Source organism: Scyliorhinus canicula, chromosome 19 (genome assembly GCF_902713615.1).
Source record: "Scyliorhinus canicula chromosome 19, sScyCan1.1, whole genome shotgun sequence".
NCBI lineage: Eukaryota > Metazoa > Chordata > Chondrichthyes > Carcharhiniformes > Scyliorhinidae > Scyliorhinus > Scyliorhinus canicula.
The window spans coordinates 96,263,091-96,278,166 of record NC_052164.1 but is presented as its reverse complement, the minus strand read 5'-3'; the positions used below and the strand labels follow the sequence as shown (position 1 = coordinate 96,278,166).

The window sequence follows — 15,076 nt, the reverse complement described above, 5'->3', positions numbered from 1 at the left end:
GAAAATGTGCATTAGTATACATAAAAATTCTGTATTCATGGTTGCAGATTGATTTTACATGAAAAAAGAGGATTGTTTGGTGCCGATTGTACATTTGCATTGTTCTATTCTTTCATAGATACGTGCTAGAGAAAATGACATCAGAATGTGCGATACAAGGGCAGCACGGTGGCGCAGTGGTTAGCACTGGGACTGCGGCGCTGAGGACCCGGGTTCGAATCCCAGCCCTGGGTCACTGTCCGTGTGGAGTTTGCGCATTCTCCCCGTGTCTGTGTGGGTTCCCCCCCCCCCCCCCCCCCCCTCGGCAACCCAAAAGATGTGCAGGTTAGGTGGATTGGTCATGCCAAATTGCCCCTTAATTGTAAAAAAAATAATTGGGTACTCTAAATTTTAGTATTTAAAAAATGTGCGATATGGCTCACATGATATAGAGCATAGAACATAGAAACAGTACAGCACAGAACAGGCCCTTCGGCCCTCGATGTTGTGCCAAGCATGATCATCCTACTCAAACCCACGTGTCACCCTATACCCGTAACCCAACAACCCCCCACTTAACCCTTACTTTTTAGGACACTACGGGCAATTTTAGAGGCCAATCCACCTAATCGCAATCTTGGACTGTGGGAGAAAACCGGAGCACACGGAGGAAACCCACGCACACATGGGGAGGACGTGCAGACTCCGCACAGACAGTGACCCAGCCGGGAATCGAACCTGGGACCCTGGAGCTGTGAAGCATTTATGCTAACCACCATGCTACCGTGCTGCCCCTAATGTTAAGCGTTCCTGTAACATTTTTACGTGCAAGTTAGACAATCAATAGTCATTACAAACAGAGTGGGCTACATTCCTGATGTTATTTACTGGTTCGCAGTTTTGGAGTCGTCATGTAGATGTACAAGTTGGTAGAACTGCCTCATAAACAGAATTAGGACTATCGTATGAAATTTCGGGAAAGATTGCAAAATGCAGCTAAATGTTTGTCTGACCACGTGGGTGTACATCAGTAGATTTAGACCTTTTATTCAAGTGCTGAAACTTGTTTAGTCACTTGTGTAGTTTCATGAACAGTCTTTTTTGCAACACGTCCTCAATCCCTCCCCCTCCCCAATTTTGTCACTCCAGGTGACTGCCTAGTTTGCTGAGTGTTTGTACTGACCCTAGTGCTGAGTGACCTTTGGGTTGATCGGGGCCCCTGACATTCTGCGGCGAGCAATCGAGTGAAGATACAATTTACACGCGGCAGCGCTGTGATTACACCTGATGCAGCCTGTGCTTTGACATTAACCCAGGGGCAGGCATGATTGACAGCTGTGTGCTGGGTTCACTCCATGCTGTGACTATTGTTTTGTACAGCAAATTATCTTCATCGTTCTGTTGACTTTGCAATGTTGCAGCAGATGCCCAAAAAAGGAAAAAAGCAAAATGAGGCGAGTCGCAGAATGTGTCAGGTGGCTAGATTACAAATATGAGAGGACCTTTAAAGGGCGGGCTGCCACAATCAGATTTTTCCGACCAGACAGCTCCTGAAACTCGAGTGTGATTGAAAATATTGCCCTGACAGTTTGGTATAAATGTTGCACTTGTCGTGTTACGTACTCTGGGATAACACTGACTGCAACTGGATGCAGCTTTAACCAAAAGATACTCCAGACCTTGAAGTTAGTTCAATCTGATTTATTGAACCAGTAGCACAGTTAGCACAGTTCTCTCTGAGTTCGACTCTCTGCTAACCTAAGTGTGGTTACTCTGTCTGACTGAACCAGACTAGCTCTCACCCACGTGCTGGAGGTGTGATACTGTACATACGCCCTGACTCTCACTGTAGATGTTCATCAGTGGAAAGAGGCGGAGGAGTGTGAGTGTCTCGTGCCTTTTATAGTGAGATACCACCCTGAGTGTCCTGCCTGCTCATTGGTCATGTCTTGTTTAGGGCAGCACGGTAGCACACGTGATTAGCACTGTGGCTTCATAGCGCCAGGGTCCCAGGTTCGATTCCCTGCTGGGTCACTGTCTGTGCAGAGTCTGCACGTTTCTCCCTGTGTCTGTGTGGGTTTCCTCCGGGTGCTCTGGTTTCCTCCCACAGTCCAAAGATGTGCAGATTAGGTGGATTGGCCATGATAAATTACCCTTAGTGACCAAAAAAGGTTAGGAGGGGTTAGTGGGTTACCGGGATAGGGTGGGTGAGGGCTTAAGTGGGTCGGTGTGCAGACACGATGGGCCGGAATGGCCTCCTTCTGCACTGTATGTTCTATGTTCTCTGTGTTCATTAGCTGCCTATCTGTGCCTGTCTGTATATCATTATCTGCATGTCTGCATATCATGACAGCACTGTTCCATAAGGCAAGTTTTGATACATGCAGGATTTCCAAAGAAACAGGAGTGACACATTCAGTCTCTCCAGCCTGTCAGACCATTGGCTGCTGTGCATCCCGGGTCACTGTCCATGTGGAGTTTGCACATTGTCCCCGTGTCTCGGTGGGTCTCGCCCCACAACCCAAAAATCAGATGTGCAGGGGAGGTGGATTGTCACTGCTAAATTGTCCCTTAATTGGGGGGAAGAAAAGGTTCTTGTGCATCTACATGCCTCGGTTCTGTAAAACATCTTTTGAATTTAGAGTGCCCAATTATTTATATATTTTTTTCCAATTAAGGGTCAATTTAGCATGGCCAAACCCACCTAACCTGCACATCTTTGGGTTGTGGGGGGTGAATCATAGAATCAGAGAATTTACAGTGCAGGAGGAGGCCATTCAGCCCATCGAGTCTGCCCTGGCCCTTGGAAAAAGCCCCTATTTAAGCCCACGCCTTCACTCTATCCCCGTAGCCCAGTAACCCCACCTAACGTTTTTGGATACCTAAAGCAATTTATCATGGCCAATCCACCTAACCCGCACATCTTTGGACTGTGGGAGGAAACCGGAGCACCCGGAGGAAACCCACGCAGACACGGGGAGGTGAGAACGTGCAAACTCCACACAGACAGCGACTCGGGGCCGGGATCAACCCGGGTCCGCAGCTCCATAGGCAGCAGTGTGAACCACTGTGCCACAGTGCTCCCTCGTTTCCGTAAAACTTTGACACCCGAACCTCACAAACACCTATCAATCTCGGTGCTGAAGATTTTCAGTTGACCCCCAGTTTTTTGTGAAACACGACATAGAATCAAAACATTTCTACCACAAAGAATGCGAAAAAAGTGAGAGACTTGCATTTATATAGCACTCCTCAGAATTTTCAGTTTTCTCAAAGCACTTCACTGCCAATTAGGTGTTGTAATGTAGGAAAAGCGGTGCCTACTTGCACAGACAGCAATGTGATCATGTCACATGGTTTGTTTTCCTTTTACAATGTTATTCGAGAAATGAATATTGTCCAGGACACCGTGCACAACTCCTGTGCTACTCTTCATTTGTTCCATGTGGCATTTTACATCCACAGGACAGGTGGGGAGCACGTTGACAATGCTGCATCCCCCAGCACTGGAGCTGTGAGTGTAGAACTTGTGTTAAAAATGAGTCCCGAACCCAGAACCTTGTGGCTGAGAGGTCACACTGCTAAAACTGAGCCACGGCGGACGCTTCTAGCCCATAGCTCCGTGACTGGGCATTTTAGTTTCTTCTTAAGTACTTGACTTGGTACTCAAGGCTTAATAATGCTTCCTGAAGCTCTGCCGTTACCAAGTGCTGCATTCTAGGCACTGGTTGACCTATTTTCTCCTGCACCATCCCAAATCGAAGCAGGTGCAACAGCAGGGTTGCTGGGGTTGCTGATCATAGAAAGGTCAGAATGCTGGTTGGGTAAATTCGTGGAGGTTTTGTCATGTGACCTCCTGACTGAAATGCCCCTACATGGTCCAACAGTCCTTTTTTCCGATCTCCAATTTTTCTTTTTACAGATTAATAAACAAACACTGGCTGTGAAAATGAAAAGAAACACTTTTTTTTAAATCACCCTGTAGTTTTCGCCACACTGTCCAGGAGGTCAATCTTTAACTCCTGTCAATCTGGGAGAGGTGTGTGGAGTTCTACTGCACTGTAATCTGCATTTCACTTTCTGAAAAGAAAAGTGTCTCTATGTTGTTACTTGTTCTGGCCATGAGTTAAGCTCCCATCTGCTTAAATATTCTGGCGATGATTGTGAATATGTTATCTTGATACATGTCAGTGATGTAAGTCTTCTAATGTCAGAAACATGCCAACTAATTTCTGCACAGCACGCTCCCCACAGCCAGTAATGTGATAATGACCAGATAATCTGTTTTTGCGATGTTGATTGGGGACAAACATTGGCCAAGGTCATTAGGGATAGTTCCCCTGCTCGTCTTCTCAATAGTGTCATGGGATCTTTCACATCCACTCTTGCAAGGCAGATGCGGCCTCGTCTCATCTGAGAGATGGCAACTCCGACAGTGCAGCACTTCCTCAGTAGTCTCCCACCTTGAGATTTGCGTTCAAAACTGGAGTAGGCCTCAAACCCAGATGCGAGAGTGCTGAGCCATGGATGGCATTGGGCTGTGACGTGGACACAAGGCAACATAATGAACCCCCTGTGCGTTGAAATTGGGCAGGAACCTGTGTGGGCTGGATGTTCGAGGATAGCCGGACTAGTAGATACGGGAGCACATGATGAAAAGAAGATTAGATGGTCTGAGAGTGTGATGTAGCAAAAGCTTCCCCCAGCCAGCTGCTATCTCAAGGAAGGGCTGAATAAGGATTCAGACGAGACCAAAGATCAAAACGTGAGAACTTGGATCTCCTAATGTGTTTTGTTCTTGACTACCCGGCAGCCTGCACAGAGGGTATGTGCGGAGTAATTCTATTCTGGTATGGTGCTAGACGAGGAATAAGGAGCTTCCTTGATTCAATGATCTTCATTGGTGGCTGAATTTGATTATGCTTTCCCGAGTGATTTACCGATGTGATATTCTCTGTATAGGGGGACATAGCATTACCTGCATAGATAATAAGGCTGCAACAAAATTGAGGGGTGCTGGTGACATTGAACTCACTGGAATGTAGCCCAGGCAGCTTAGCTCATCATCACAGACGGCAAATTGTGTTTAAAATGCATCTAATCACATCCTCAATGATTAAGAGCAGGGAAATGTATCATGGCAGGGGCATGACAGGAATGCTGAATATTAATGTGCTTCAGTGATAGGATTGCCTTTGAGTTCAAGGATGCCAAGCAGCAGGGACTGGGAAGTGTGTTTTGGTTGGCCCAGTCCTTTTCACCCATGGGTCTCGGACTGAAATGTAACATGAACGGATGAGATGATGGTTCCCCATCTCCGATCTGCGATTGGCTGGAATGAGTTTGGAGCCCTCTCAGTCCAGTTTTTAATGAACAAATTACTGCCCACAATTCTCCACTAATGGCAGCAAATTGTCAACTTTACAAAGAGGGAGGTCAGCAGGCCGGCTGGCGAGAGAAACACAAATGACACTGAGGGGCAAAGTGCCCTTCTGAAGTACAATTATGGGATGTTTCTGAAACCGAGGACATTACTCCGCACTTATCTCTTTGATCAGTGATGTGGCAACTTGTCCGAAAATGTTCTCCTTTGGTTCGGCGCACATTTATGTCTGATTGAGCCCCTGGGCAGCCCCTTGAGGTGTTGTGCGTCATTGGAGATGCTGGATAAACGCACGTTGTTGTGCTGGCATTGAATGCTGACACACCGAGTGTAAAAGATGGAATCATATCGGCCATCTTGTACCTGTCTCAGCAAAACCCATCCCCCAAATGCTCAGAAAACTGACCCATGATCCGAGCCCACTAAAACAAACATTCATTTTAAATTCTTCACTGATGACCCAGCAACCAAAGGCTCTGAAGACACCCTGGGGAATTCTTTGTGTCTTACAATACAAACCCCATCCAAAAAGTTAAGTTTTGGTTAGTCAGCTTAACTCCACGCATGGTTCATTCAAAACCGGATGATTTTGTTCAGTGTTATTACTTCTGTTCACGAGGTAAAGAATAAGGAATATCTAAGCCCTCTTCCCCCCCCCCCCCCCCCCCCCCCCTCACCATTTTATTATCGGCTTCCAAAAAGACCAAAGTTCCTCCTACCAATATAATGAAGCATCTTGGAGCAGACACAATTTGCATGTGTGCGTGTGATGGGGGCAGGGAAAATTATTGGGTTTGGGTGAGTGATGAGCTGGAGTTACGACTGTATATGATTCCCGGGAAGAATGGAGACGATTGGGTTCGTCACCTGTCAACAAACACAGAGAAGGTCCGTGATTAATTTTACAAACGGAATTTGTAATATGTTATTCAAATGAGGCCACAGCTGGAGCACCGTGTACAGTTCTGATCACCATATTACAGGGACGGTGTGATTGCAATGCAGAGGATACGGAGAAGATTCCATTCTGTTCTTTCCTGATTCCGTAAACAGTCTTAAAAGGGAGTTGAACAGAGCATGAGAAACATTGACAGGGTTAGAGACAATAAAGTCACCATAGTCCCAGATGACCATAGAAGTGCTTTCCCCTTTGAGGGGGGAGGGCTGACTGGTTTAACCTGAGGATCATCGCACCTCAGGCAAGGGGCAAGGTTAAGAAGATGGGGCCTTCATGAATAACCTCAACCGTAATGTGAAAGTTCGGGTTATGCTGAGGATGTGAAAGGTGCTGGAGAAATGCAAGGTCTTTATTTTGTTTACAGGGTGAATTTACTAAGCCATCAAAGAGCCAAATTTAGTGTAACTTGAAAACTGAAGGGATCTGGACACTATGGTAGACGGTGGCATAATGGTAATGGCGAACACAAAGCCATCCTAGTAAAAACCCATCTGATGCCCTTTAGGGAAGGAAATATGGGCTGTCCTTGCCTGGTCTGGCCTACATGTGACTCCAAACACACAGCAATGTGGTTGGCTCTCAATTCACCTCTGAATTGACCGAGCAAGCCACACAGTTCAGGGGCAATTAGAGATGGGCAACAAATGCTGGCCTCAGCAGCTCCCGAGGACTGCAGCGGTTCACGGAAGCAACTCACCCACACCTTCTGAAGGGCAACTAGGGATGGGTAATAAATGCTGGCCCAACCGGCGAAGTCCACATCCTGTAAAATTAATTTTTTTAAAAACCTGCGTCCCATGAATGAATACATTTTTTAAAAATCTGAAGTTATTTCTTTATGCAAGACCCTGAACACTCTCTTTGCCCTGCTACCACCATGAAAGATACAGAGGCATGGCTGCTTCAAATGTTGCTGAAATGTCGTCTCACTCAATTGTCCAGAGTCCAGTTACAGAATGGCTATTTGAGTTCTGCTGCTTGGCATTAAAAGCTGGCAAGTTTATAAATGAAGTTTTTCTTTCCCTTTGCCTCCAGGGAGTAGATTCCACATCACGTCTTATGGAGCCTTGTACATATCCGATGTACAAAAGGAGGACGCGCTGTCTACGTACAGGTGTATCACCAGACATAAATACAGCGGAGAAACGCGCCAGAGCAATGGAGCCCGTCTCTCTGTTTCCGGTAAGTTTGCTGTTTTCTCTTTTCTGTTAATGCCAGGGTTTAGAATCTTGTCTTTCTCTGCCACTCAATGGTGCCAAACGCCCTGATATCTCCAGGAATGAAAGATGAATTTGAAGCATCAAAGAGGGTACAGAGGAGGTCTGTCAGGATGGTGAAGAGATGGGCGAAGATAGGGCTTTTTCATAAAAACAGAGATGATTGAAGGGAGATTTAATACAACTGCTGAAAATGATGAGGGGTTTTGTCAGAGATAGATAAAGAGTAACTGTTTCCACTAAATGATTACAGAATTTCTGACGAGCCTGCACAGGTTAGCTGAACATTATGACTTCGGCCCACCCCTCCCCGAGATGTTAAGTGATCGATTGGTGTGCGGCATCAACAATATGGGGACTCGGGGGCAGCACGGTGGCTCAGTGGTTAGCACTGATGCCTACGGCGCTGAGGACCCGGGTTCGAATCCCGGCCCTGCGTCACTGTCCGTGTGGAGTTTGCGCATTCTCCCCGTGTCGGCGTGGGTTTCATCCCCACAACCCAAAGATGTGCAAGATAGGTGGATTGGCCAAGATAATTGCCCCTTAATTGGAAAAAAATAACTGGATACTCTAACTTAAAAAAATAATATGGAGACACGCAGAAAGCTATTTAGTGGAGCCAGCCTTCGATCGGAAATAAGCCAAAGGACTGTCACTCTCCACAAGAATGTGGGTCTCGAGGGTTCTGGAGATTATGGCATACACAGTATTGGGTGGCCTCCATTCTGCCCCCCCCCCCCCCCCCCCCCCAAATAAGGATAGGGCTTACGTGACCCAGTCATCATCAAAACAACATCGGGGTCAGACCTGATGGTCAAATGTGACCAGGGCCCGAAGGAACATCTGCCCAGAGGATGGTGAGGCATACCCACAACAATACTGTACCTTCGGTCACAGGACCTGTGGCAGTTGAGGTTACCAGATTCTACTGCAAACGTGGTGCCCTGGCCAGGTGGCACAGACGGCCTGAGCCAGGGCCTTGCATATTGCCAGCACTGCATCGTGGCCTCCAAAGTAGGTAAAGCCTTTGAGTCAACAGTCACCCCCCTGGATATGGAAATCGACACAGGGGCTGCAGTCTCTATTATCAGATGACAAACTTTCTGTAGGCGCGTATGGTAATTCTGCCCCTGGGCTTGAGGGATACCAAGGCCCAGCTGGCAACATATCCCGAGCATTGACCATCATCGGTACCGCGGTGACCCCGGTCACCCAAGGACAACAGTCCATTCGACTTCCACCGGTAGTGGTGCGATGTCCCGGACCCAGTCATCTACTCTCTGACCGGTTACAAAGACTCCACCTAGACCGGCAACAAATCCTCCGGATGGACACTGGCAGTCTGTACAACGTCCTTGGAAGGTATCCTGAGATTTTCCAGGAGGGCCTGGGAAAAATAATGGGGGTCAGGGCAAAGATTTATGTTGACCCGGAGATCCTACCTAAATCCTTCCAGGTCCGACCGGTCCCATCGGCCCTGCTTACGAAAGTGGACGATGAATGGAGCTGGCTAGAATGCTTGGGCATCATACCCCCAGTCCAGTTCATAGAGAGGATAGCAACAGTGGGCCCGGTGCTGAAGCCGGACAAGTGCGTCCGCCTGTGTGGGGTAATAAGATGACAGTAAACAGGGCCTCCAACTTGGACCGGCACCCCACATACCATGTCGTAGAATCATAGAATCCCTACAGTACAGAAGGAGGCCATTTGACACATTGAGCTTTCACCGATCCACCCCACCCTATACCCGTGATCTCGTAACCTAACCTGTATATCCCTGGATATTACGGGGCAACTGAGTATGGTCAATTCACCTAACCTGCACAGTCTTGGAATGTGGGAGGAAACCGGAGCACCCGGAGGAAACCCATGCAGACACGGGGAGAACGTGCAGACTCCACACAGACAATCACCCAAGGTCGGAATTGAACCCGGATCCCTGGCACTGTGAGGCAGCAGTGCTAACCACTGTGCCACCATGCCACTCCTGCAGAAGATCTGCAGAAGGGAAAGTTGGCGGGGGTGGGGGTGGGGGGGAATCACTTGTTCACGAAGCTCAATATGTGCCATGCGTTACTCTAGTTGCAGCAAGAAATGGCATCATAGAATAGAATCCTAGAATCCCTACTGTGCAGTAGGCCATTCAGCCCATTGAGTCTGCACCAACCCTGTGAAAGAGCACTCCACCCAAGCCTGCTCCCCCACCCTATCCCAAAATCCTTTAGCCTAACCTATACATCTTTTGAACACTAAGGGGCAATTTTGCATGGCCACTCCAACTAACCTGCACATCTTTGGACTTTGGGAGGAAACCGGAGCACCCGGAGGAAACCCACGCAGACACGGAGAACGTGCAGACTCGCACAGTCACCCGAGGCCGGAATTGAACCTGGGTCCATGGCGCTGTGAGGCAGCAGCGCTAACCACTGTTCACGGAAAGATGTCACCATTAACACCCACAGAGGGTTGTACGAGTGCGCCCAGCCTCCCTTCGGGGTGTTGTTGGTGTGCGCGATTTTTCAGAGAGTGAAACATTCTCCAAGGGCTTCACAAGGCGGCTGTCTACCTGGACGTTGTGCTCTATTACAAGAGCCACTGAGAAGAAGCACCTGGGCAGCTTGGAAGAGGTTCTCTGATGGTTCTCCAACGTGGATGTCTGCCTGGATTGGGGCAAGTGAAGTCTTGCAGGTGAAAGAGGTCACGTACCTTGGATACCGCGTCGATAAGGACAGGTTGCACCTTGGAAAGAGTCCGGGCTATCAAGGAAGCCCAGACATCCGAAAACACGACAGAGCTGAGGTAGGTTTTAGGGCTCATCAATTATTATGGGAAGTTCATCCCGAACCTAGATACCTTGTTGGCAGCCCTGTACGTGCTCTTAAAGAAAAACAGAAATGGGCTTGGAAAGCGCCACTGGAGGGAAGCATTCGCCGAGTGAAGTGAACAGTAGTTGTGATCCACACTATTGAGCACCACAATCCATTGACCACTGTTTCCTCACAGGTGACACTTCCTGTATGGCACTGGGGCAGTGTTTCCCATCAGTGGATGATGGGATAGAAAGGCCGATAGCTTATGCGTCCAGATCCCTGGCCAATGCAAAGCCCCTCAACACACAAATTAAGAAGAAAGGACTGGCCGCGATATACGCAGTAAAGAAATTTCACCTGCAATGTCCATGGGGCTTCGTTTCCACAGTGATCATGGACCATAAGACCTCACTCACCTCTTTAAGGAAGACAAGATTATCCCACAATACTTCAGCCAGAACCCAACGATGGGCACTGCTGTGAGCAACATATGAGTACACCTCTGAACATCATCCAGGAACACAGATTGCACATGTATAATCCTCATAAAATAATCTTTATTAGTGTCACAAGTAGGCTCACATTAACACTGCAATGAAGTTACTGTGAAAAGCCCCTAGTGGCCACATTCCAGCGCCTGTTCGGATACACAGAGAGAGAATTCAGAATGTACAAATTATCTAGCAGCACGTCTTTCGGGACTTGTAGGAGGAAACCGGAGCACCCAGAGGAAACCCACACAGACAAGGGGAGAACGAGCAGACAGTGACCCAAGCCAGGAATCGAACCCGGGTCCCGATGCTGTGAACTAACAGTGCTAACCACTGTGCTACCGTGCCGGCCGAGAATGCCCTCAACCGACTCCCACTGCCCCTGAGCCCATCAGTGGTGGACAGAGTCATATTGGCGTTGAACGTCTTGGATGCCCTAACTGTGACGGCCGCGCAAATCCTCATGCGGACCCAAAGGGACCCAATGTTGGTGACATTGAGCCACATCGGCCTGCACGGTGGGCCACAAGGAAAACACCCAGTGCCTAACTTACAAAACAGCAGGAGCCCAGCGTGGAGGATGGCATCCCTCTGTGGGGAACCCATGTAGCCATCCCACAACCTGGTCAGCGCACCATCTTACATGATTTGCTGGCCGACACCTGGGTGTTTCCAAAATGAAGATGCTCACTTGGAGTTACGTGTGGTGGCCAGGGCTCAATGGAAACATAGAGCGATTGGTGCAGCAATGTGTGGCTTGCCAGGAACACCAGAAGCTCTCCGTCAGCCTCTCTCCACTCTTGGGAATGACATCCCTGGGTGCGCTTGTATACCGACTTTGCCGAGCCCTTTATGGCGTTGATGTTTCTGCTCCTTCTCGATGCCCACTCAAGACGGATGGATGTGCCCCGAATACCTTCTGCCACCTCGTGTCATTGGAGGCAAGTGGGAAGTCATGTTGTGAACCTCCAAGAAGAATAGAGTTGGAAACCCTATTCTCCACCCTCCCCCCCCCTCCCCCCCCCCCCCCCCCCCACCCCCCCCCCCCCCCTCCACCACTACAATAAGGAAATTGTGCTTAATTAACAAAGATAATTGAAAATAGTTTTGAACAAACTGGTGATGGTAAATTGTTTCAAGTATTTTCTGTCAGAAAAGTTCTGAATGGCACAGATAGTCCATTAAGCCTTAGTTAAGAGTTTGCAAGACTTGTATCCTACACCACTTGAGGAGTCAGGGGTAGCATTTTGAAAATTCCCAAAGTGGCAGAGAACAATGTAGAGGTCATGTGGGGCATCTCAAACTGGAAAGAAATACTCTGAGCGCATTGCAGCATTGATGGGATGCAATCTTGGCTCAGATACTCAGTACAAAGGTTGCAAAATATAAAGCCATTTTCAAAACCATCAGAGCTTCGAAGCAATACAAATAATTACTTATTGATTACATTAATTTACCACAGAGGGCTCAATTCATATTACAACTGAGTGTTCAGCATTTCTGAGTGGAATTATGAACTTAAAGATTTTCCCTTTCTTTGTGACGTTGTGCTCAAAGGATTTCCAACATAGAGAAAGAGAGACCATTCAGCCCAACAGGTCCATTCTCAGGTTAATGCTTCAATTAACCCCCTCCTGCCTCTCTTATCAAATCATATCAAAGTATTCTTCTATTCCTTTCTCCCTCAATTGTTCATCCAGTTTTTCCCCGAGTTGATTCTCCGCTCTTTGTCGTATAGGAAATGAGAACATAGTGGTTCTATTATTCGACTGATAATTCGGAGGCCTGAATGAGTAATGCAGGGGCATGTGGTCAGAACCCACCAAGGGAGTAGAGGGCTTTAAATTCAGTTGATTAAAGAGAATAAATAATGAAGAGTTAGCAGCATAGTGGTGATTGTGGGTGGAAATCCCTCCCCTCTCCCCCACGGCAAATTTCCCCGTGGCCCCATCTCTTCATGGGGAGGAGGGCGGACGCCCTTGCCTTTGCCTGCCTGATCTCCCGCCGCAGAATCCTGCTCGGCCGGCGGTCAGCAGCACCACCCAAAGCTGCTGACTGGCTGTCCGACCCCTCGTAATTTCTCCAAGTGGAGAAAATCAAATTCGCCATCCGCGGGTCGGAAGGTGGCTTCCTCAAAACATGGGGGCCATTCGCCCAACAGTTCCGGGACCTGTTTGTGGCCAACAAACAAGCAAACAAATGAACAAGTAGCCAAGAGCCAGGAGAAAGTAGCCAGGACATGATAGAAGAGAGGGAAGGGATGGAGGACCGGCGGGATGAGGGAGTGGGGTGGGGTAGCAAGAGGGAGTAGCCAAACACAGCTGAAAGAGAGGGGTGTAGCAGAGAAGAAGAGGGTGGGAGGAGAGGGGAGAGGAGGGAGTCGGGGGGATAGGGGAGGGGGGACAGGGAGGGAGGAAAGGGTGAGGAAAGGAGAACAACAGAGCGGAGGAAAGAGGAGGAAAAACAAACTGGGGGGGGGGGGGGGGAGAGCACAGGAAATGACAATGACCACAACAAGGCAATAGAGAGAAAGAAAGAACAGGAAGAAGGAACAATGGACGGCCGAAGCTGAGGCAAATGGACCAAAACAAAAAAGAAAACCGACCAAGAGGCACGTGACATCCGGGGCACCACCCAGGTGACCCTTCCACTCGGTTTTGATTTGCTTGTTTTCTATATTTGAAAAAAAGAGAAGAGGGGTGGGAGAAAGCCCCTCCCTTACTGGCATGTGTAATGAAAATGTTTCCTTCTTTTTTGCTTCTCTGATTATATACTTCATCTGTTTTTATTGTCTCTCCATTTGTTTTTAGTTTTTAATGTTTTTTTAATTTCATTTGGTTTCACTGTGTGTAAGTATACCATGTATAAAACCCAATGAAAACATTTATAAAATGAAAAGGATTTTCCCGCGATGGATGCAGCACTCTATTTGCCACCAGTGGACCTTCCAGTCCCACCAGAGTCGATAGTGATTTGCATTCCTCGCCCGTGCCACCATCAGCATATCTGCCGCCGGATGGGGAGCGGGGGGGCAGTTCGGTGGTACTGGAGAATCGTGCTTGCGGGAAGGGCTGGAGAAATCTGCCCTATGTAATGACTGAATTGCTATAAAAACCCATCCATTTACCTTTGGGGAAGGAAATCTGTTGTCTTTATTCTCTTTGGTCTTGTATGTGACTCCAGACCCACCGAACTCTGATTGACTCTGAAATGGTCGAGTTAACGAGCTGTTAACCCGTGGCAATTGGGGTGGACAGTAAATGTCTGCCTTGCTGGTGTGATGTGAATGAATAGAAAGAACCGCTTTCTGTGATAGTGAGCTCCACGTTTGAGCCAATGGATTACATTCTTCAACAAAAGACATTTTCGAGCTGGTAGCCAAAAAGCTGGTGGGTGGGTGAGGAGGAATAATAATGTATGAATTGTACATCAAGCATGTCAGAAAAGGAGCTGACAAATGGGGTGTACAAGTTTTTGAACTTTACCACCACATTTCACAGAGGAATGTCCTTGAATTGGATGTAGTCCAAGGTTGTGATGTATTCTCTCAATGGGTGTTCATGCAGTAAACAGAGAGACCTTAATGTGGCCTGTCAGATTGAAGGACCTTACTGTTTCTCCACATGGGCTACTTTCTAATGATACAGTAGGGGGGTAGTGTTTAACAGCGGGACAGAATCCAACAGCAGCGTTTAATAATTCAGATAGAGTTGTGTTTGATTTAGGGCAGCACGGTGGCGCAGTGGTTAGCACTGCTGCCTCACGGCGCCGAGGTCCCAGGTTCGCTCACAGCTCTGGGTCATTGTCCGTGTGGAGTTTACGCATTTTCCCCGTGTTTGCGTGGGTTTTGCTCCCACAACACAAAGATGTGCAGGATAGGTGGATTGGACACACTAAATTGGCCCTCAAGTGGAAAAAATGAATTGCGTACTCTAAATTAATTTTAAAAAAAGTAGTGTTTGATTTGAGGTAACACTGCGGTGTGACACAGATTTAGTCCCCGCTCCCCTTCCCCCGATTTCTGCTCTCAGCCATGTGGAGTCCTGGTGAATCGCCTGTGATTTGTCACTTGGCGAATTGAAGGATGTGCTGTTTTAATATAAGAGCTCAAAGGCCGTTCGCACTTTGTAGTCCCAGCAAAGCCCTGCATTCCCTCAGAATGTAGACTCCCCCCCCCCCCCCCCCCCACATGACAATAACTTACTCAAGATGATCTATTTGCCTCTCCAATCTTCTGC

The 15,076-nt window shown here is 48.0% G+C and overlaps 1 protein-coding gene across 1 annotated transcript in view; it reads left to right on the top strand.

Annotated features, from left to right (window-relative positions):
* LOC119954158 (Down syndrome cell adhesion molecule-like protein 1 homolog) overlaps positions 1-15,076 on the top strand; it is a 636,717-nt gene that overhangs the window by 352,741 nt on the left and 268,900 nt on the right. Inside the window, exon 4 of the mRNA XM_038779115.1 lies at positions 7,356-7,502. Coding sequence (XP_038635043.1) covers positions 7,356-7,502 — 147 coding nt within the window. The remainder of the gene's footprint in view (positions 1-7,355; positions 7,503-15,076) is intronic.